Source organism: Onthophagus taurus, chromosome 2 (genome assembly GCF_036711975.1).
Source record: "Onthophagus taurus isolate NC chromosome 2, IU_Otau_3.0, whole genome shotgun sequence".
Classification (NCBI taxonomy): Eukaryota; Metazoa; Arthropoda; class Insecta; order Coleoptera; family Scarabaeidae; genus Onthophagus; species Onthophagus taurus.
The window spans coordinates 1,607,008-1,632,704 of record NC_091967.1 but is presented as its reverse complement, the minus strand read 5'-3'; the positions used below and the strand labels follow the sequence as shown (position 1 = coordinate 1,632,704).

Below are 25,697 nucleotides of genomic sequence, written 5' to 3'. Positions count from 1 at the left end.
TTCAAAGAAAGACGTTGGCGTTACCATTCTACGGCATAAATCACTAGATATGGGGAAAAACTACTACCAACAGACTCTTATTTCGTCGATAGCAATCCTACCGACAAAAACAGTTTGCACAACAGCGAATATCTTTATCCTCCTGATAAGTTTATCGGGCGGATAGATATCAGGTAGATTTATCGGTATATTGTACAACCGGCCCATAGAGTGTTTGTAGTATTCTTTGTATCGAAATCGTGATTGTAAATTATCATGTGTCTACCAAAATTAGAGTTTTCATTATGTTTATGCTCATTTATCCTATCTTTTAAAGATTCCGCATTCTAGTTTATAAACACCATTTTAGGCCCACTTTTACCATCCTCCTGATAAACTATCTAGAGGATAGTTGCCATGGTTACGGCGGCTTAATCGAGTAAATTAATTTTATCTTTGGCATTGAAAAGTCTTTTTTGGAGAGTAGTTACATTTTTGAAGGACATATTGATATTATATTTACGGAAGATAGATTGAATATTATAAGATATATTACCTGGGTATTTAATTGATCTATATATTAAATTTTGATTATTACTAGAGTTTTGTATACTTGTTGATAAATTAAATTGTTGTTTGTTGAGGAATTTATTAATTAAGGTATCTATGTAAGTTATGGAAAAACCATTATTGATACCAATAGTTTTTATTAAATTAATTTCGTTTATTCTTTCCTGATTTGATAGACGTGTATTGTAACATTGATATATGTAAGCTCTAAAAGCTGCAGCTTTATGATTATTATGGTGAAATGAATTAAACGGGCTAATAGTATCGGTTTGTGTTGGTTTTCTGTAGATTTGAAACTCTATGAAATTTTGTTTTTTTATTAATGTTAAATCTAAGAAATTTAAAATGTGATCTTTTTCTAGTACAAGTGTGGATTTTATGTTATTGTGTAGATTATTGATGTAATTATAAAAGTTATTTATCTACGACTGCTTGGATAAGTCATCATTACCGCACTCATTTGAGGTGATTTGAGTTACGTAATGAAGTTCATTACCGCACTGGTTTCATTACGTAACGCATTTTTAGCCCAATCAGAACAGACTGAATTTATTGAAACGAGCAACAATACAAAAGGAAAAGTGCTATCTATTAAAAGAGAAACAGTACTATTTATTATAAACATTAATTGTTATGTTTTTACATTTCGCAACACTTATTCCAGATGAGTAAACATGTTATTGAAACTGACATTCATTCAAAATTGTCAACAATCAATTCAAAATATTTTTATAAATGTCAAAATAGACCTTCTTAAAGAAATTGATTTTTAAGTAATTTTTAGCAGTCGTAGATAAAATGTTGTATATCACACGTGGGCTAGAGCATAATTACAGTACTCGTGAGCCCGCTTGTAATATAAATAACTATTATCTACAACTATTGAATTATCTATTCGTTATACATTTGATTTTTGACGGGTAATGACACGCATTACCCATGACTGACAAAGTGTTGAATAATGAAGCCATTATTCCACAGTTCTGACATGGCCTACTAATCAAAAAACAAAATATTTACAGAAATGACAGCTTTCTTATATTGAGGTTATGTCTGAAATGTCTATCAAGTTTATTTTTTTTCCTCTTTTTTTGATTTTTTTTTCAAAATTAAATAGTTGTAGATAAAGTATAGTATTCAACTTGCGTATAATGGATGTTACCCAATCAGATTACAACACTCGCTCGCTTCGCTTGCTCGTGTTGCAACTTCATCTTCGTGGGTAATAGCCGCCATTATACGCTTGTTGAATAATATACTATTATATCATTATGTCCCTCATTATTCCATATAATTAGAATATCATCTACATATCTGCGCCATAATAAAATATTTTTGTTTATGGGATTATTTAATTTTAAAATTCTAATTTCTCTAATTCTAATTTGTTAATGAAAATCTCAAAGAGGAGACCGCTTAAGGGTGAACCCATCGGTAAACCCTTGTTAAACTTATAAAATTTGTTATCGAATTGACAAAAATGTTGTTCAGTGCAAAGTTTTAATAAATCGTATATATATTCTGTATATTCATTAACGTGCTGTACTTTTGTTCATAACAACAAACACAACTGTGGTTGTTGTTCGCTTTAAAATTTGAAAATTTGTTTTTTGCGATAGCTGCGTAGAACGCAACCTTTTACAACTGTCACTTTGGTATGTTTTCCCGGAGTTCGACCTACAGTAGTATATTGTGGCGTATACGAATTACCGTTCAGCCAGTAGTTAGCTGTAATTCAGGCCGAGCTGTCCCATATTTCAAGAGAAGCAATTTATGCCCCGGATCTCCCCCGGGTTCGCATTGATCGGCATTGGGGGAAGTGGAGGACGAACGTCGCGTCGCCACTTAAACTACAATTTAAAAGTGACCCGAACTAATTCAAACTCGCAATTAGACGGCGCATATTTTAATTCTATCTTCCGAATTTAACGGTCCTTGTACTGAAGAACTTGGGGAGGTCGTCACACGTTCACTCCGACTCGCTAGCAGTCCGCCGCGACGCGACGAGACGCTAATAGGATTATTATTCAGATATTTTAATTAAGTTTGAAGAACTTTAGAGATGAAAGCCTGCCCCCGTGTATATTCTTCGGGCACCGTCTCTCCGTTCCTTCTCCCGAAAATAGATTTCGGCTGGAACCGTAATTAATTCCCATTTATGTGGGTTATTATGGCGGCGAAATGCTCTTTAGAACCATTTAGAAGGCGTCATTTCGAAAACTCCTGCTTAATATCTCAAATTGAAATATGTTAATTCGTAAAAAACAAGATAATGACTAAAAAAATATCCAATTTAATCTATTTTCGTCAAGATTGTCTTAGAGATCTCTTTATATCTTCTAGAACACGAGCCGGTGTGACATCCATTTGCGTTAACGCTCAAAAATAAATCAAATTATGCAATTTAATGCCATCATGTCGCCCTCTTTGAAGCGACGAGATATGCCCGCCCCCATTAGGCAAACAAACCCCTTTGCACGGCCTGGCATCCACTTAAAATATACTTTATGCAAATAGGTACGCGGGCATCACGTCGCCTACATGATAAATTAGCAAGGGGACTAGTAGTAGTAGCGTCCGCGCATTCCAAAAGACCTTGTAATACCTTCGCACGTGCCTAATATCAATTTAAATTCGAGCTGACGAGGTCGAGTAAGTAGTTTTATTTTAGACGGTACTCATTAGCTTTGCAAAGTTTTGGAAAGTGTCGCTACACAACCATCGTCGTTATTCTAGTGGTCGCATCTGATATCCTCCTACTAATTACACAGACCTTATGGATTTTGAACAATAAATTCATGCAAATTCTTTTTCTTCAAAACTTAAGAAGTAACTTAACTTGCCTCTTCTTACAACTACCTGCATTTTTATTTGGTCTAATTTTAGCTGAAAGTCACACTTTCCTTTTCTTTATCCAATGTAGTAATATATTCCCAAGAAACGTGATGGAGTCAGTAACAGAAGTGTTCGTTGACAAATAGACGCAAGAATCGAGTAAGTTAACCCTCGTCAGGCGTTCAACGTTTCGGTACAAACGTGATTCTGTCACCAAAATGAATTCTCGCGCTCAATTTCTTGAAATAAGGGTCAAATAGCCTGTCCGTCCCAACGTAGAGTCAAACCCGCGCGTCGGTGTTCTCCGGGATAGGACGATTGTAATATGGTGAAGTACAATAATGGAATATCACTCCTGCTGTCTTCGTAGTCTCTGAACTCTAATAACCGAGCGTTTTCGAACAATTAGTCACAGCTCGAATTGAACGTCTTCGTGGACATAACTCATGCATTCTGTTACGAACGTGGATTCGAACTTTACTGAATTGTTGTAGTTAATTTACCAAGTATCGGTTTACGTAAATACGAAAACGTTCGTGACACAATGAAAGGAAATTGAATGGTTTTTATCTCACTCGAACTCACAATTAGGTGAGCTGAAACGTTTTTCAGAGAAAATTAAACTGGAAACCGGAAGGTAATTGAAAAAGGGACGTTTTTGATTTTCTCGTCCGATTTCAGCCGTATTTTTATCGAGTAAAGTCTTCATTACCTGACGAGCAACTACCTACGTTGCCCAATTGAATAGATTTCCCTTCAGCCGATCAGTCCACAAAGAATGCGTTCCTTTTTTAATTGACCGCAACGTAGAGACCCATCTAATCTAATTTCGGATGCAGAGCTGATGCAAATTACATTGACTCTGCGGGCGTGTGGCCACACTACGAAGTCAGTAGAAAATTACACAGATTGCATATGTATGTAATTCCGGAAAACATTTACTACGATTATTATTGCTCTCGGGTAACGGCTAATAAATCCCGAGCTACGCATTCTCTTAAGTGTTATGAGAGATTTCTGTTTATTTTTCGCGCTATATCGTGCTCACTTGGTCAAAGGGACTATCATTTCCGCCATAAGATATTTTCCCTAGCTTCGGGGTTGTTTGTTCAAGATGAACTTTCATGCCATCCAACCTCGGTATTTCTACGATCTCGCTGCAGTTTCTAAAACGAGAATTTTAATACTACATTACATTACATAGAATACACATCGGGTAGGCGGACCAACCAACCTTGCACCGCGACCCTAAGGATCTATTGTACCCCGATAGATATCGTTATCAAATTTCACCGTGCAGTCCAATGCTCTTAACGAACATTAGTACCTTGCTCGGCGAAAGGTCATTCAGATCTTTTGAGGAGATAAACTGCGACCCAAAAATCGAGAATCTGATACGGTTAACGGCAGGGCAGTGGCATAAAACATGCTCAACCGTCTCTGCTTCCTCCGCACATAGTCGGCTAAACCCAACAAGTTGAGGTGTGCTTTTAATCGGCAGTGCCCATTAGAACTTTTATGCTACTACGGGCAAGTCCTAAAATATTCCCGGGTTTGACAGTGGCGATGTTAATAAACACCTTAGCATGTCTCATTCCAGGAGAACTGGTCCACAGTAGGCGAAGTCTCTCTTCAGCCCACAGTCCAATCCTATATTTGGCCATCGCAAATGATACACCAACTGCTGGTTCCGGTCCCACAAACGCTTCAGCGCTGCCATCTCGTGCTAGCTTATCTGCCGCTTCATTGCCAGCAACCCCAGAGTGACCCGGGACCCAGATCAGAGAGACTCTGTTATCACAACTCAGTGTATTTAATGTTCTCTTACAATCATTAACCAGAGCCGACACCGTTTTCACGGCTTACAGCGCCTGGAGAGCGGCTTGACTGTCTGAGAAAATTCGTACTGTCATGTTCTTCACCCCTCTTTCAAGAAGGATTTTAGCACCCATGTCAATAGCAAATACTTCCGCCTGAAATACAGTACAGTACGTACCCAGGCTGTAGGCTTGCTTAATTCGAGGTGTCTGGCAGTATACTCCTGCTCCTACCCCTTCAGGCGTTTTTGATCCATCTGTGTACAAGCAAATGTCTGCCCGAACCAGAGAATTTTCATTTTCGATCCAGGACTGCCGCTCAGGCAGTACAATCTGGTATCGAGCATTAATCACTGATAGTGATACCGCCAAATCTGACGGCATTGATAGCACAGTATCAGTGCTTATAATGTCTTTCGCAGCCCATTGGTAGGACACGTCGGAACAGTTTTGAGCATATTGCTTAAATCTGTAAATGGTTGTTCTAGCCACTTTCTCTATATGCAAATGCAGAGGAGATAGGCCAAGCAGAACCTCCATTGCTAGAGTTGGCGTTGGGCCTATCGCACCAGAGATTGCCAATCCAGCTACTCGTTGAATTCGTGAAAGTTTACTGATAACTGAAGTCTATCGGACTTTCCTATACCAGGCTGCTGCTCCGTATGTGATCATAGGTCTAACTACAGTCACATAGAGCCAGTACAGTCTTTCAGGGGTAAGACCCCAATTTTTTCCACAAAGACTGCGACAAGTCCACAATGATAGTCTAGCTTTGTGCAAAACTCCCTGCAAATGTCCATTCCATGACAGGGTTTTGTCCAGGATTACTCCTAGATATTTGACTCTTCACCTTGGATAGTTGGGCAGATTAGTCCATCCAACTTTCGCTTCCTGGTAAAGGGCACAATAATTGTCTTTTGCGGGTTTACTGAGAGGTTCTCTCCCTTACACCAAGCGCAAATGGTATCTAGGGTCACCTGGAGGACTTTAGATATCCTCGGCAAACAGATTCCTTTGACCATAACGACAATGTCATCAGCATAAGCTTGTATTTCCACACCAACGGCTTCGACTATCGCAATCAGATCGTCAACTAGGAGGGACCAAAGCAGGGGAGATAACACTCCTCCCTGCGGGCAGCCACCTCCCGGCCTGAAGCGTATCGTATCACCGTGGAGTGAAGTAGAAACTATTCTACTATCTAGCATATTGCGGACCCAACCCGCTATAGTTGCTTCCACTCCCCTGTCAAGAGCAGCTCTTTCAAGATATTGTGGTATTGCGTTGTTGAACGCTCCCTCTATATCCAGAAACGCACAAACCAAGATTTCTTTATCCTGCAGCGTCCTGGAATAATCCTTTTAATACTAATTAACAACGGCTTTATTAATCTTTATTTCCTTAGCTCTTCAGGGTGACACAACTTCAATCTCAATGCATGATATTAACTTTGTTGTATTCAAATTAGTTGATAGATTAATATCACCCTGTAAATTAAAAAAAAAGATAACTTAATATGTGTTAGAAATGGTATTTTTATACAGAGTGTTGATGCAAAAACGGATTTAAAACCGTTGTTACATCCTTTGTTGATTAAAGTTCTATTACTTGCAACGAAAGCATGGGTATTCGAAATATGTGGAACCAAACCAATTAACAACAACAAACATCGACGCTAACTAGCGACACCAATTGAGGCGTACGACTGTTATCATTCGCTCAACCCTTTGTATGAAGTGTGTACGCGACCTAGTTATCGCTATGTGCAAGTGGACAATTCATTTTTGTTTGAGGCACCCCACAAATTATCAGTCGTCAATAAATACTAACGCTCGGGTGTTGTATGTTACACAGACCGTTACAGAGACCACACTCTTGTTTTGGTGTTCTACAAACAACGCTTTGAACTTTGATATAAATTAGGAGTGAATGGACACGCTTCAATGTACACCTACCTAAATTGTGTTACACGTAAATCAGCCGTTGTTTGTAGTTGCTCACGATATGTGTAGCTGTGTTCGGGTGTTAGAAATATCACAATGGAAAATATTTAAATTTTAGATTTACGTTTGTACATGTAAATAAAAAAATATTGATGTCAATGTATAATCCTGTTACCACGTTTCAAATTTATCCCGAGTATATATGCAAACTTCCTCTTGTATCCTCTAGCTGGTTTGATACATGGAGGAAAGTGGGTTAAAACCGGGTTTTGTGTGGAACAAGCCTCACACAACACAATTACGAGACTACTTCGTTGTCTATGAGGTCAGGGGGAGATCTTGAACGTGGGCGAATCTATTCGCGATCTGGGAGCAACCGAATCGATCTGGTTTGATGTAATTCGCGATTTATGCGCAGCAAACGCCTGCGACAACTCTGCGAGTGGAATAATCTGGAACGAGGACTGATTTATTATTATATCGACCGGGACGACGTACGATACTGGTGGAAGAATGCATCACGTTCAATGCCAGTACTATATTTTTGCACTGCCGATGCCGGTACTAAACACGAAAAATTCAACCTCGCTCCTTTACGAACGCGGCATCGATCAAATCGGTATTACAGGCTTTCAACTAGACGATAAAAAGAATTTGAAGTATAGGCTTTCAGCTAATCGAGGATACCACGTGAACTGAAATCAGTATCGAGATGGTAAAAGTTGCCAAAAAATAGGTATAGATCAAAGAATTTAAAAGGACTGGTAAGTCCTTATCCAAAAAATTACGCCAGAACACTATGTTATACCACGTGCAGTATTTGGTAATTTAAAATGTGAAGGCCTATGCTTGGGTACAGATATAGATATGTGTAGAAAGAAATTTTTGATATGAAATATCTTGAGTAATATCAATCTTGGAAACAACACAAGACGAAGAGTTCAATTTAAAATTCTTTTAGGATTTTCTATCGGGATCGACTTCATTTCCCCGAATAACGTAGAGTTGTTTCGTAAAAAATGGCACGCCCCACTGACGTTTCACCTTTTCCACATCCCTTTCGTTGAAAATTCGGCGCCTCTCGCATACCCATTATTTCCTGTTCTTTTCAAGCCGTGACAAAACACGTTTCAAAGAGTCTCCCCCCTCGAAATGCACGGTACGAAGGCCTATTTTTGTAGATATAAAATTGAAAGGGGACCATTTTGGTGATGAATAATTTATTGTCTGTTTTTGGGCTCCGACAAGTATCAACGTAAAAGGGTTATTCAGTAATAATTCTTAGCGTGTAAATATATCTTGGCGAATCTTTCAAAATAAAAGATACTTTAGATTAGATTAGATTTGCAAAGGAAAAGAACCCCTTTACGGAAAAATTCCAACTGCTAAAATTAAATTTTTACCCACAGAGGTCCTTTATTGGTTAGGGTTTTGGCTATAGAATTTAATTTGCTCAAATTGATTCACGAAGAAAGGTAAAAAAAGGAGGTTTACAAAAAAGTATAAAAGGCCTTCCGAAGTTATTTATGTAGTTAGGAGATATAGATAGAGACAACTAGGTTGGGCAAAATACAAGAAACACGATGTTTTGGTCGCTGTGTTGTAATATCGTTAGTGGCTGGAAATGACGGAGCTCTAATTAAATTGCCGTAAATCAAATTATGTAATTTGCGGTGCCTCTACTAATAAAATTGCAACGTTACTTAGGAAACCCTATTTCAGTCCTACATTTATCAGAGTATTTTCAGATCCCAACAAAAAAATGTGCACTAAAATTTCATATTTCTTAGAAAATCCTTCTACTTTACGCTTTTCGACTGAAAATTCAGTATAAATTTGTCCTTAAATCTGTTAGGAATGTAACGGACCGCGTTGGACGTTGTCCAAATCGTTTTCGCACACATATTAAAAAACCTGGTAAATTCAAAGTTCTTGATACCAAGAGCGATGATCCCAATACATTTCGTTTTATTACCGAAATGTGCAGAAACTTTATTTCATCTCAAATCCCCGTTATCTATTGCTACACAAATTACGCGGTCGCCATAAAATAAACTCCAAAACATCATAAATATCAATTATATTACACACACATTACACACGAAATGCCTTAATTTTCAACTGAACCGTTAATCTAGGATACTTAACTGCAACTGTTGTTGAGTAATAATATTCGCGTGTAATTTGGAAGGCAAATTTAATCTCGACGAACACAATATTTTACTCTATTAATACATTTTCATGTTTGTGATTAGTGGTTTATTATAAATTCATAGATAATTGAAATTGATATTGGCGACTATCAAACTCAGCTTAATATTTGATTATTACATTATATTGTGAGTTAATTTAATATATTCTCTATGTATACATATACAGTGAGTTAATTAATTATCGTAGCCGACATCATCATTGCAAGTATGTATTGGTATTGCAATATACGATTTGCGTATTGTAATGAATTTGTTACGATGAAGTATGCAACCAATATTACAGTATATACGATTTGCGTATTGCAATACCAATACTGTGATATTGGTTGCATATTTGCAATGATGACGTCGGGTACGATAATTAATTAACACACTGTATGTTGTACTTTATGTATTGTATTTTACGCTTCTCAACTTTGTATCTTTAGATATATCATGATAAATGGATATATGTATGTCGTCAAATCCAGAATTAAATTCTCATTTGTCATCACATAGTTGTTAAGTTCAAAGGTCAGTATAATACAAAACGTGAATGTAAACCGGGGCGGAGTTGTTGCAAATAAATCGAAATTTAAGAGAGAGACCGTGACAGATAATAAGTCACCGACGCGCCCAACCGTATATCATCGGGAAGCAGATGCCGTCGCGACGCCACCGTCAACAAAAACCGCACTTGGGCCGTTTTCGGAATTTGCATCCGCGATCCCCGAAAATAATCCGTCCCCGGTCGTAAATCAGCGGCCCGAAATTAATTAAAACTATAATTGGCGCCGTTTCGCGTTGCTCCGCGGCGCGGTCTTCCATGACCGACGCCGGTCCTAAATAAACGCGCCGTACCTTCACTCTGTTTACGAACCATAATTGAACGCGAAACAACCCCCCGGGGATAGTTCCGTGTTTTTGTATCGAACCGTTGCCGACGTTGGAAAAAAATTTACCCTTTAAACCGCCGCGGCTATACAATGCGGTACGCCACTGAGTTGATTAACACGTAAGGAAAGTGAGAAACAGAATCGCAGACGGAGATGGATACATGTAAATAATGCATCACCATCTCACATCGTGCCCTTATTTACTACCCTGCGTCCTTTGCCTTTGATAGAAACGGTATGCCTCATTACTGTAATGAGCTCGCTATGACTTATGAATAAATCTTAGTATCATTTCTTGAATTTTTCGTGAACAATTCTTATATAAATACTATATTCATGTAATGATAAAGTATTAATGAGATTTTCCTACTTTGCAGGTATCCAAGTTTCAAATGAACTACAACATAATGGAGGAAATCCTCTAATCCACAATGCACCGCTACCTACTACTTTTGGTCGTGTTACTTCCAATCCAATGGACTTTGGGTAGACCTCGATGTGGGGGAACGTTCACAGCAAACAGGGGAATATTGCAAACCCCAAACTTTCCGAACAAGTTTCCAGTACCAATACACTGCGAATGGGTGATTGAAGCCCAACACGCATCCCCGAATTCTTCAATCGTCGTCTACCTAACGCAATTATTCGTTTTCGAGGGTGTGGTGTTTAAAGAATATCAGATCTACGATAAAACATACCAATTAAACGGCAAAAACATTTATACGGTCACGGAGAACAATGTTTCCAAAGTTAGTTATGTGCAGACGTTTCAGGACTATTTAGTTATCACTTTGAAGCTGGATATTATTGAAAGTACCCATTTAAGGGTACTCGATCATTTACTAGACGTATATGGATTTAATATAACTTACGAGGTAACCGATAAAGGCCCAAGAAAGGATTGGTGTACAATGACGATGTGTGGATTTACCGGAATTTGTTACGATCATTATACGTAAGTAATGAAACGAAAGATTTCATTTCATCAATGTGTTCATCAATATGCGGGTGTCACAAATCCAATTTGCACTGTATAATAGGATCACACGTTCGTCAGTCCGTTATTAGTCTTCATGAAATGTCATTTGAAATTTCTAACTAATCCAAAAATGTTTATTCAAAATATGTATTTTCACTGTATATGAATGTGGTGTTACATATTAATGTGGCTGCGAAATATTAATAGAATCACAGATTGTTAACCGCACTGTTGTTTACAGTTGGTAATAACTAATAACATAAAACAAAACCGCGTTGAATAAACTAATAACGTTGTCTAGAATTACAATTGAATTTAGCGATGAAAATTTTCCTTATTTAGATAGAACTGCAGGTATACTTTTTTTTTAATTCGTTTGTGCATAACGTGTAGTTTGTGCACAACAGTTTATTTACGTATTAAAAATACCACCGAGCCATATCACCAAATTGATATTAATGGATGTTATTATGTATTCATTAGTTTCACTGTTGCGCATTAAATTTTGATTAAACTGGACATAATTATTAATGTAACTAAACATTACCTGTATAGTTTTAAAATTACAGTTTAAAAATTAAATTGATTGAATTGCATTTTATTTAATCGTTAGAATTATTACAACGATAAATTTTTGATTGGCGTCAAACGGTGTGTAAAATCTTTAAGTTACAATTTCATGATCATGATCTTTAAAAATACGTCGATATGATTTTTTGTATTGATTTTGATTTATAAGTTTAATAATTTCTTTTTAAGTTTATATAAAGTATTGGGTTAAAGTACTCGATACTTTCTAGTTCCAGGTCTAGTGTTAGTTATAGTTTTATACTAGCACTATCACTAGAACTAACCCAAGACCTAGAACTAGAATCATTCGGGTTTAGCCGTCTTGAGAGACGTGCGGCTAAATCCGAATGTTTCTAGTTCTAGGTCTAGTGTTAGCTCTAATTTTGCAATAGCACTATTACTGGAATTAGCCAATTAATTAAATGGTAGAAATTAATGAAATCCTACTTTACGGTGATATAAATTTATTCGCTCAACCGGTTTCGATATTTTACAATATCATCATCAGGAGTTCCAAATAAAATTACATTGACATAACCTAAAAAACTTACGTCGGGCATGGTGTTTTAAAACAGATTAAGAATGTTGGTATCATTACAACACCAGCTGTAAACGATCAATTATTCACGTATAATCACACAAGTATGTTGTTAAACCAATCAACAAACCAATGAAAAATTGAAAAATGAAAAACAACTTGTGACCGGTAAATTATAAAAGTAAGCATGTACAAGGTGAAGTGTCACATGAAGTTAGCCAATAATAAAAGGGGAGCGGCAAATTCAAAAAACTAAAACATTACTTTCTGTTATACTCCAAGAATTCTAACAAGCTAAAGAGATTATTCATTCAAAGATAGGTATCATATAATCAAATATCCAGCACAAAACGCCATCACATAAACCCAAGAAAGATAAGCGATGTGGGAAGATCATTTATAAATTTTCTTGGGTTCAACAACAGCCGAATATCTAAAAATTCGTCTTGTAGGTAGATGAAGGGAGACAAGGGATAACATATAATGAGTAGGAGAAAAGTAGGAAAAAAATTAATTAAATAGCTAATTATTTCATCAGTAAATTGTAGCACTTACAGAATTAACAAATTTCTCATAAATTTTTTCAGAAATAAGATACAATTTGTTCCGGAACATACCATAAAAAATAGAAACGAACTAATCCAGACATTACAAACAATTTCACAATTACACTCTTATATCCTTTGATATTACCAACCTTTACGCCAACATTCCTATAGAAGAGACTTTATTAATAACCAAAAACCTACTTATGACGAAAATCGACCAAACTGACACAAACAATATATACCAACTATTGAAGCTGAGCACAGAAATGAATTTTTGCCAATTTAACCAAAAGTTTTACAAATACAAAGACGGGCTCCCGATGGGTTCTCCACTTAGTAGTTTACTATCTAATATCTTCCTCAATTCCCTGGAAAAGAATAGTCTTTTACATTCTTAATGTCTATTAGTACCATGAGACTAAGTCCTCTATGGGTGAGTGATATCTTGCGTCGTTCTTTCACTGCATTCATTATTGACATTATTGCATCCACCGTGCTTTTCCCCTTTCTGTACGCGAACTGTCTATCATTTATCACTCCTTCCCTTTCGAGTTGGTCAATCAGTCTGCCATTTATTAATCTTTCTAATAGCTTTCCCACTGCACTCAACAAACACAATGGGCGGTATGACTGTTGTCTTCCTGGTTTTACAGGCTTCTCTACCAGTACCAACCTCGCTTCTCTCCATATTTTTGGGAAGTATCCGCTTTTAAGACTCTCATTAAACACTCTCAAAAACACTCCCGGCACAGCCTCCACGCATGTTTTGAGGATCTCATTTGTGATATTGTCAATGCCAGGGGCCTTTCTTGGCTTAAGCTGTTTTAGTGCAACCATCAACTCCTCCTCCGTAAACGGACTATCTTCCTCCACCGCTCTCAATGGTACTTCTCTTCTACCAATTTCCTTCTCAACCACCGGAAATAACTTATGAAACTGCTCCTTGATCGTCTTCTCATCTAGCTTCCCTACTGTTCTAGTGCCTAGCACTTCTACATAAAAACAATAACAAAAATAAAAACATCTTATTTTGGAAAAGATACGTAGACGATATAATAGTTGTTTGGAATGGCAATGATACACATGAAATAATGAATTTTCTCAATTACTTGAACGAACTTCATCATAACATCAAATTTACGATGGAAATGGAAAAAGACAATCAATTAAATTATTTAGATTTGACTATCTACAGAAAACCCACACAGACAGATGTTATCATACCATACGATTCCTTTCACCATCCCAACCATAAAGCTTCGGCGATTAGAGCATATTTACAGCGCATGAATACAACCCCAATGCAATCGTTAAATAGAACTAATGAAATTAACATAATTAAAACAATAGCCATAAACAATAAATTCCCAAACAACTTCATACACAAAATTATACACAAAATTAACAACAAGAATCAATTACAACAAACCACTACTTTACAAAATATCCATAACAGGAATGAGAAAATATATAGATCTATAAAATTTTGCGGCCCTGTTTCATACAACATTAAAGAATCTTTAATAAATATAATAAATGCCTTTATTAGAAAATAAGCTTAATTGTACAAAAAAAAACATACAAAAGAAAATAGGCGAGTTCCAGCTTGTACTAGTTAGTACAGCTGCTCTAACTAACCTAAGAAACAAAAAAAGAAAAACATGACTCGGCCAAAAATTACAAAGCAACAGCTAGATACAACAACAAGATTGCAAAACATGCAAAACATATAACATACAGATTTCCTTCAGAAATAGCAATACCACAAAACATATGCTATTTAACGCAAAAAATAAGACAAACAAATTACAAAAAAGTGAAGTATATAAATTAAAATGTAATGACTGTAATGCTTCCTACATAGGTCAAACAGGGAGAACACTAGAAAGGATATTTAAATCGAATTTTGGTAGACATTTGAAAGAAAATAACCATGCTTTTAACCAACAAGAGGATGCAGAACTAATAATTCAATTAAACAAGGGAACAAAGTTGGAACTTCATGAACAGTATGAAATAGATAGATTAAGAAAGACAAAGCAAGACATAATATGTTTGAATGATCAGACACTTTACACCTTCCTCAAATACCCTTTTAAAAAACGCCCATGATGCCGAGGGTTTCTTCATCTAGTCCGTGTGGAGTCTTCGTGGTGTCCCAACGGCTACTCTCCCCCTATCCTACCTAACCCCCCCCTTTCCCCTCCCCCCACCTTTATTTCTCCTTTTCCCCCTTTTTTCCTATATATGTTTTAGTTCCATAAAATAGAATGTTCATTTCCTCTATAGTTCATTTGTTTATAGAATGATAATGACAACTTCTTCAAAATTCATATTTAAACTTAAGAGTTTGACCATCCTCAACACGCATGCGTACCATATAGTTAATACTGCGCAAGACCACTAACGTGTTCCCAAATTTGTTCGCTCTCGAGTAAGACTAAATAATTATTGATAAAATTATTAATCCAAACCATCATTTGTTGATATTTAAAACGATTACTACAGTAAGCCTATTGATTGTACCGCACATGGAGAAAGTTATATTTTATGTTGACATAACCAAAAAGGACGAAGTAAGTTAGACACATGTTTTATAATAATATTTAAGTTTGTTACACTTTGTTTCATTTAATTTATGTTCAGTTTATTAATCTTAATGTTAATTTCAAAAATTCTACTCACATTAGTAATATTTACAATTGTAACAGCACAAAATGATTTCTGTACCTTTATGTTTAATTTTGTAGAGCCTCCGAAGATGGCGTAGATCGCCGAAACGCGTCAGGCAGAGTTTTAAATTATTTATCAATAAAAGCATAAAAACATACATGACTTTTTCATATTTATACATATTGATAACAAGGATCCACAAAATGAATAGAAACATTCCGTTTAGCTGTGAGTCTCTTAAGACGTGTAAATCTGAATGTTTCTACTTGTATCGCTAGGTAGCATAAGATATCACTATGTTGCATATTTTTATTGCACTAGAACTAACACTAAAGTATAGGATTTAGCCGTGTGGAATGGTCTAGTGTTAGTTCTAGTTTTATACTAGCACTATCACTAGAATTAACACAAGGCCTAGAACTAGAATCATTCTGGTTTAGCCGTCTTGAGAGACGTGCGGCTAAATCCAAATGTTTCTAATTTTCGGTCTAGTATTAGTTGTAGTTTTAATCGTTATTTAGCGTTAGATTGTAGTATCTTTTTATTGAACGAAAAGTACTATACCTAGAACCAGAAACATTCGGGTTTAGCCATGCATCTCTCAAGACGGCTGAAAACTCAGGGTTGTCATAAAGACGTTATGCTATGTTGCATTTTATGTGGGACAGTGCAAGTGCATAACTATGGTTACTGCATTAATATATTGCTAGTTACATGTAATTCCCGGAATATAAATTCTTACACTCTGTTCAAAAAGAAATGTAGATATAAATGTTTTTCAGAACTAAAGTTTCAAATGTTCCTAAGAAAGTCTCACGATAGGGGGAAATCAACTGTTTAAACTGCAACAATGAATAACTCTCGAGTCCGGTCGAAGTAGGTCGACGAGATTCGCAGTTTCGGGTGCCCTTTCAGCCACAAGCTGCACTCTGCAATTTATCACTGTCATTTTGAAGGAGACTGACCGCTTCGCATCCCATTATTATCGGGAATACTGTTCGTCAATCAATACTTTTAACAGACTCATCTGGAGAATTGAATAGGAATGATATTAGTTTCCGTGTTGGCTTTTAAATGCTGATGAACTGACGTTGTAGTAAAAAACGAACACGAAAGCGAAAAAGTTATACTTGTTTAAAAGAAACGAACTGGAACTAGTCCAACCGACTGCCAAGATACAGGAAAATATGCAGAAAACTTCCGGTGAAATATCCCGGTACTTTTCAAATGGTTCCAATCCGCCAAATCCAATTTATCTCTCACCAGCGGTACCATTTATGTGGATCGAAAGAATAGTTAGAGAAAAATTGAAACTGCAATAGTCGTTTGTTTGCGCGTTGCAAACGTCATATCTCTCGGGTACTCTATTAGGCAAACGAGAGATTTACGTGTACCCAATATGTATCGACCGATAGAGCGAAATGGATCTGCAATCGGCTCAGATCATGCGAAATAATGTGCACTGATATATGGAGCGCTTTAACGTTATTACATGCGGCTTACTTGCCTTTCTACTATATATTTCACGTTTTCATCTTTGAGAAAACGGATATTTAAACAAGGTTCACATGACCAAAATGATGTGTCAATAATAGATGATTGAATAACGCCAAGTTTTCACGTAAAGAAAAGTTAATACAATACCCGAGGTGATGTATCACGTTGCAGACTAGAAAAGACAATCCACATGATATATGAACACAGACATCACGCTCCTTTTCAGATAAAGCACGGAATAGTTATAGTATACGGAACATTAGGCGCTAAATCGGCAGAAACAGGAAGCCAACTGTGTGTTTCTACAGACGCTTCAGTTTCGAGATGGCTTCTAACTAAGGAAATTTCACAAAGAAACTTGTTTATATCTCAATTTCTATTTGTATCATATTATTTTCTTTTATAAATCGTCACGTCAAGTAGAAAAGTAATTGATGGATGATGATGGATTTCGATGGTCAAAAAATCTACCGAAAAAAAGGAAAAATACAGAGCGCGAAACCTTAAAGTCGGTGAACTTTTCAATTGAATTTGGGTTAGGTCGAGGTCAGGGAGGAGTCCAAAGGGGAGAACGTTGTACGACAGGGACAGGACTAAGATGAATAGGGATAAATTGGTCCTCCAGACCGCGGATATATTTTTCCCGCATGGTCCAAAGCCCTCTTGAAATATACCCGTCGCAGACGATTTATTTAATAATGGCCCGACCACGACTCGATCGCAACGCAGTAGTAACACACTCGAGAGCCCGAGCCCGACTATAAATTTCAGTTTTTTTAGTTCACTCTTGAGCAAAGGTAGGTCCCACTTGAAAATCTCAAGGATCGTTTGGTTACTGAAGACACTGCCAGGTTTTATCCTTGGATTACTAAGGCGTCAAATGGAAATATAGATAGTAATAATTTTTATCAACATATAAAATGGGTTTTTAGTAATCTTATTTCTGATTCTTTTTTTTATGATTTCGTTTATGTTGAAGATATTTGTTATCGCGGATTTTCTGCACTTGTTGCTTCGTTACTTTCGACATCAAGAATTTTCCTTTCTATGAGAAAAGGTTTTCCAAGGGACCGAGCATCTCGTTCGCGGTCAAACAAGTTACTGTAGAGGGCGGTCGAATTTCCTGTATATTACTATTACATCTCAAAGAAACCATTTTGTCGAATGGATGGAGCGTGTGATAAGAAAGGGATTATGAATATACATATAAGCAAAAAAGGGGATTTTATCTTTTGTATATATTTTCCTTCTTGAAAAGATAAACTTGCCAAGTTAAATGGCAAAACTTGCATTGGGAATTTATAAAGATCTATCTGAAAACAACATACTATTCAGATGTTTTAGGGCCATACCCGGAATGCTTAATAAAAACTTCAACTCGACGGTTTGCCGTTGGACTCCAAAGAAGCGGATTTTCAAAATATCTTTTAGTTTTTGAGATATTTTTAAATATACAGGGTGTCTCAGCGAGACTGGTCATTAGACAGAAAATAAACTCGAAAGAACGATGAATAATTAAATTTATTAATGTAAATTCGGTGCTATTGACAATTTCGAACGCCTGGCGTTCCTCATCAGGCACGACTACGAGAAACAACAAATAAAGATTAAATTAAATTCGTACATATGTGGAATTTAAAATTAATTGATCAAAGAATCCTTACAAATCTTAAAATAGTTACAAGCGAAAAATAAAAAATATTTACCGTCAAACGAGGAGCATCAAGTTGAGGGTTTTCAGGAATACATTGAGTCTTTGTAAAATCATTTATGAGATTTTCTCCAATGAAATATGAAAATATTGTTGAAAAATACCAAAAACTTTTTCGTGTATAAATTTATAAACTGATGGGTATGAGTAAGTACAAGAAGTTGTAAAAATTATTTGTGTATAATCGTTAAAACATTAAAGATGTGAATGAATTTAAAAAATATAATAAAGGATGTCAAAACTTATCCCGAACGTTAATAGGAAATGAAATATATTTGATTGAGTCCGTTCAGGCTGGCGTATTGAGGTGGACTGAAGGTCAAGAGTGCAACATGGAAAGGTGAAAGTTGGAGGAGTTGGTGGGAGTAAAGTAAATGTAAATTGTGATGTTAAACATATTTTAAAAAATTTCTGTAATTGTAATTGTTGAAGTCTGTTAAATCATTAAGAAGTATGTCATCTTCATTATATTGATGAATAAACAATTCTTCATAAAGGTCGAGTTCTTTTGACTTCTTAATGTTTTTTAAGAGTTCCAAGTTTTTTAATGTAGTTTTGTGTTTTTGATTGTGTATGTGTTTGTAGACGGCGGATGATTCTTTAGTAAGATGTTCCCTAAATCTGGTGGTGACATTTCTGCCTGTCTGTCCTATATATAATTTATTACAATCACCACATTCTATCTTATATACACCACTTAGTTCACCCTTTTCAAAGTTGTGTTTATTATTTATCAGGATTTGACCAAGCTTATTGTTAGTGGTAAAGGCAGGAATAATGTCAAAATTATCTAGATTTTGTTTAAATTTGTATTGGAGGGAAGGGTTGTAGAGAAGGGAAATAAATCTATATTTTTTCTTAAAGTGAGGATAGATAAGGTTGTTTAAACGTGAAGCGTGTACTTTATTGTATATTCGTTGTAGGTCCCTTATATTAAAATCGTTATTTAGGCCAATTTTTAATATCTTCTTAAGTTCGTTTAAATAATTATCTTCATTGAGAGGTATGGAGCTGAGACGGTTAAAGAAAAATCTGAAACTCGCCTCTTTGTGTTGGTTACAGTTATATGAAGTTATTGAAGAAAATTATTATTTATTCATCGTTCTTTCGAGTTTATTTTCTTCAATACCTTATGATGAACCCGGAATCTACAATTTCTAAATGTGAAGTTATGGTGCTTCCAAATTTCGAAAAGTTAACGTGCCATAGTAAAGTGACCAAACGATCTAGACAGCCGTTCTTGGCACCAAAACATACTCCATCATGTTGTTTAAGCATGTTCTGAATCCTAAATTGATATCTCAAAAATCGAGTGTTCTCTGATTTTTTGAACAAATGTCCGCTGGAACAGATTTTTCTAGAAAAAATCGAATAACTCGAGAACGGCCGAATCAAATTGCAAAAAGTAAAGTTATTTATAAACCTTCAAAACAGACAAATCCAAATATGTAAAAATATACAGGTATTCCATTTAAAAACATAAAGTAAGTGGCGACTTCCGGTATAACCGGAAGTGCTAGAAATCTGAAAATATTTTAGACGAAGAGAACGTAATTGATAATACTTAAGTCTGAATTCTCAATTTTTTATTTTGGCCAGAACCACAGAAACGTCTAATGACCGGTCTCGCTGAGACACCTGTATAACATTTTTTCATTTTTCGAAATAAACAATTATCTTCAATCATTTTCAAAAAATCATAATAAAGCGGGATTTCACTTAATCATTATGAAATTCTCAACATTTGTTGTAAGCTTTTCAATGAGCTTACAACTGGATTTTCAAAATATCTCTTGGTTCTTGAGATATTAATTTTTAAACATAATAGTGCACTTTCTCATTTTCCGATGTAAACAATTATTTTCAATAATTTTCAAAAAATCATAATAAATCGTAATTCTTATGAAATTATGTGCAGTGTAGGCACAGGAAAAAATATAGAGTAAAAATCAACTCTAAAACATGGTTCAGATCGGTCCAATATATTTAGAGTTATTTTTTTGCACTATATAGTGTAGGTGAATAGATTAAAATTTTACACTAAATAGTGAGAAGATGGTGTTTATTTAATAGTGTAAAATCGTTACTCTATAACAGTGTATTATATGTAATCTAACTAGATGTTGTCGTTACTCTAATTAGATACATTTCTAATCTAATCAGTGTAAAATTAGCACTGTAAATTATTAAAGATTCGTTCTAATTTTACTCTATTAATTGACAAAATATCACTAAATAGTGTGTATCTTTCATTTATTAGTGTTAATTTTTAATAGGACGTATAGAGTATTTTTAGGGAAGTTTTAGGTTTGTAATAAAAATCAAAATTATAAAATATTTGTTTTTATTTTTACTTGTAATATATTGTTATAACATAAATTTAAAAAAATTAAATTCTTTTTATATAACCATACTTAATCCATTTTAAAGCTTCCACCGAGTCACCATGAAAACTGCATCTAATAAGTCTTCTATAAATTTTGTGTTGTACATACTTACCAATCTTTGCAAGGAACTCGTACGTAAAATTTTCCGGAAGTTCCATTAATTTCACAACACGAATGCTTGGCAAACATAATTAAAATAAAAATAATCGTTCTTTCTTTTTATATTGCGTAAATTAGGTCTCCAGACGCTGTCGAGTTCTGACTTGTTCAGAAGATGACCGTTAAATTTTAGCTGTATCACACCACATGTTGATCACGTGGTACTGACGAGTAATTCCGAGCAAAATAGTGCGGTGCCTAGGAAGTACTTCACTGACATGAGTAAAAAAGAACTCTCCTTTAGATAACTGTAAAAACTACTCTATTAAGTGAATAATATATGAACTCTATATTAATATTAAATATAGTGTACAGGGTGTCCCAATTTCGATGTCCGCATAGGCTATCTCCGAATCTAAAAGAGATAGAAGAAAAGTAGCTTACATGTTATGATCTCGTTTTTCGAGAAAATGCTAATGCCGAAAACTCCGAACAGCTATCGTCTTTTGTTTTCGCCCTATCGGCAAAAACTGAAAATTTTGCGAAAACGACATTCGCAAATATCTCACTTATTTTCAAAGATGGAGTATTATAAATAAAACATTATATGGGCTACTTTTTACGAAGAATTCAGTGGCGTACGTAGAATTCTTTTCCCATCTTTTATTTTCGAGATTTTAGACGTAACTTTATTTTTTAAATAGAAACCATAGTTGGCTATGACTTAAAATAATTTGTTATTTTCTTCTGATAACAAATATATATAGTTTGTAGGGTATATTTCTTATGGTTATTGAATAATTAACAAAAATTCATTTTGTTCTGTCTAAAACTAATGTATGTATTTAAAAGTTAATGTTGCTATGGTGATAACCATACATACTATGATGGAACATAATGTATCAAATAATTGCCAAAGTTTGTATTTAAAAATTCGATAACAACTCTGGCATTATGTGCTGGTACGATGCACCAGCATGTTAAGTGTCAAAGTATAACAAAACTGAATAAAACTTTACAATGAATTTCGAAAATTATGAAAAATGTAACATGATGGAATGCTATATGTTATCAGATAAGAATGCGACGTTAGCCGCGGAATTTTATTTCACAAGATATCCAGAAAGAAGACAACCGCACGTAAGAACCTTCAGCCGGTTAGCAGAAAATTTAATGGATATTTGGTCCTTCCCCAAACCACATACAAAAACATACCAAAATGACCTGCAAGAGAAATTGCAACAAGACGTCTCACCCAAAAGCCGCTGCTCCCGAATATGAAAGAAAAATAAGTATAAACCATACAAAGCGGGGCTAACTCATTATTTACGTGCCGGAGATGTCAATCTAAGATTAAAATTTTGTAGATGATATTTAGAAAAATTAAATAATCTGCTGTTTGTTCAAAATGTCATCTGGACCGATGAAGTCTCTGAGTGTTCAAAGAAGATTGGGGTTCAATGTATGGTGTGCCCTTTTAGATAATAGAGTTTTGGCATATAGTATCTACCATAAAAACTTAAACTCAGGGAAATACCTCAATATATTAAGGCAGCACATTGAGCCTTTGGTCGACAATTTGCCACTAAATATGTCTCAAATGATATATTTTCAATATGACGGAGCACCAGCGCATAATGCCAGAGTTGTTAGTGAATTTTTAAATACTACTACAAACTCAAGGACAGTAGAATCTAACAGGACTGCTACATCCATTATTGTGACAGCCTACCCACAAACTACGTCACACCATTTTCCACGCCCAGCTGTTGTTATGGTCTATGCGTTTGCTGTGTGTTTTTAGAGATTATATCCTAGACGTATTCATATTAGTTTTGAAGTTTTATGTTTTTAGATGTATTAATGTCTATCATATAACCTCTAAAAACATAGACAGTTACCAGGCGTGGCAAATAGTGTGACGTAGAGTGCGGGCAACCAACCCGTAGTCGACTACAAAAATACAATGGATGTAGCAGTCCTGTTAGATTCTACTGTCCTTGCTACAAACTTTGGCAATAATTGGAAACAATGCTTTCCCTCATGGTATGGTTATCACCATAACAAGATTAAGTTTTAAATACATACAATAGTTTTAGAAAGAACCAAAAAAATTGATACATTATATTCCATCATAGTATGTATGGTTATCACCATAGCAACATTAACTTTTAAATACATACATTAGATTTAGATGGAACAAAATGATTTTTTGTTAATTATTCAATAACTATAAGAAATATACCCCACGAACTATATATATTTGTTATCAGAAGAAAATAACAAATTATTTTAGGTCATAGCCAACTATGGTTTCCATTTAAAAAAATAAAGTTATGTCTCAAATCTCGAAAATAAAAGATTTGAAAAAAATTCTACCTACGCCACTGAATTCTTCGTAAAAAGTTGCCCATAAAATGTTTTATTTATAATACTCCATCGTTGATAATAAGTGAGATATTCGCGATTGTCGTTTTCGCAAAATTTTCAGTTTTTGTCGATAGGGCGAAAACAAAAGACGATAGCTATTCGGAGTTTTCGGCATTAGCATTTTCTCGAAAAACGAGATCATGACATGTAAGCTACTTTTTTTCTATCTCTTTTAGTTTCGGAGATAGCCTATGCGGACATCGAAATTGGGACACCCTGTACATTAGAGTTGTTTTTACATGTGGTATTACAATTTTTACTCTAATTCTTTTTACCAACTACTCTAAAATTGTTACACGACACCATTTTTTCCTGTGTGTAAATTATTAGTTTTTGAATGGTAGAAACGAGTTTTGAAAATATCCTTTAGTTCATCTATAGATGAATAGATCAATCTAATGTTAGATTTTATTGTTTAAAAGTATTTAACAATTATGAAAAGAATCGAAAATAATCAAAATAGTAGTGAGCGCGATGATTGCAGCATTGAAACTCTCATAATCGGTTTCCAGTTGAGCGAGCGTAAAAATTGCGCTTCAAAAAGTCCGTTTCGAGTTAAAAACGTTGGCCAACTTTTCCTAATTACTCAAGACAGTCGGTCGGAAAGGCGATTCGGGCCACTAACTCAAAAATTAATTAAAAGGGTTAATCAATTTTAAGTTAAGGACTGACGCCCCTCCTTCCTCGCAAACGTTCTCGACATTATCCCTCATTATGGTTAGCCCAACTGTGACTTCATTCCCTACAGGAATTTATTCATACCAAAATCCTTTTATATAATTTAAGAATAATGAACAAATTGTTATTTTAATTCATTTCATTTATGTTTCAGAAAATTTGAATGCGCCTGTTTTCCCGGATACACAGGTACAAGTTGTTCGGAAGGAAAAAACTCTTTGTGCACTGTCAGCGGTAAACCACAATGCAAAAATAACGGCTCTTGTCTGTAAGTTAATAAAAATATTTTAGTCGCTTTAGTTAAAAGCTTTTTTTATGATTTTCGAATTGAAAAAACGAATATGTGTCCGACATGTAATCACATCGCGATCACTCAAAAATAATAAACGTAAAATCTAAAAAAAAAACTTCACGTATTATTAATTCCGATGTACCATAAAATGTCAGTAAAACAACAAATGCAATTTTAGAGTTCTCTTGCATGTAAATTCACTTTATTTCATTACACTTGTTTCTTAGTAGATATACATGCATTATTACATACAACCCACAGACACAGCAGCAAGATCTTTTTTAACAACGTCGTAAAACATTTTAACGATAACCTTTCGGAAAAGTGATTAGCTTAAAAACTTTTCGTCCAACCTACAAGAAAACGCATGACACTACCGTGAAATTACGGCCTATAAATCCACAAGTCCCTTATAATGCATGCCGACCGTAAAATATTTTATAGTATACGAAAAACCACTTCCGTATGTCCAAAGAAAGTTTACATCTAAGAAATGCTTGTTTACGCAACGAACCTAGATGGGAAAACAGAAAAGTTCTGACCGGGCAATGTTTAAAACGTTTACCGGAATCGATGAAATATTCATAAAACTACTTTCAGTAAAGCTCTTTACGAATAAATAAATAATAACGATATCGATTATGATAATAAACAGTGGGAATTTATTTTTCAGTTACCGAATATAATTATTTTTTATTATTTTCCATTTGGGGATGGAAAGTAATTATTTTCATTTATTTCAATTAATGAAACATTCTAAAGATTAAATTCAGTGTAGTCGCAAGCAACCTCAGCTTAATTAGAACAATTTATGCCATATTGATACAATATTGGAGGGCCTAATATTGATGCCGTTTCAATGATTCTCTTTGGTGTGTATATTGAATTAAAAAGTACTTCTACAATTTAATTTAATTGATTTTATGATATATTTGGTGGAGCTGCTGTTGTTACAAATTTCCAAAAAATAAAATAATTCGAAAGTCTGTTTTATTTTCATTAAATATCATTGACACGTACATGATGCAATATCAAACGGCCATAAAACAGTTTCATGACATTC

General features: G+C 35.0%; 1 protein-coding gene across 2 annotated transcripts in view; it reads left to right on the top strand.

The window, feature by feature from the left end:
- The window catches only part of LOC111422364 (uncharacterized), a 187,687-nt gene that overhangs the window by 67,314 nt on the left and 94,676 nt on the right, over nucleotides 1–25,697 (top strand). For both annotated transcript variants that reach the window (XM_071201606.1, XM_071201605.1), the window contains exons 2-3: nucleotides 10,610–11,187; nucleotides 24,497–24,610. In XM_071201606.1, the coding sequence (XP_071057707.1) occupies nucleotides 10,664–11,187; nucleotides 24,497–24,610 (638 nt within the window). In that variant the 5' untranslated portion in view covers nucleotides 10,610–10,663. The remainder of the gene's footprint in view (nucleotides 1–10,609; nucleotides 11,188–24,496; nucleotides 24,611–25,697) is intronic.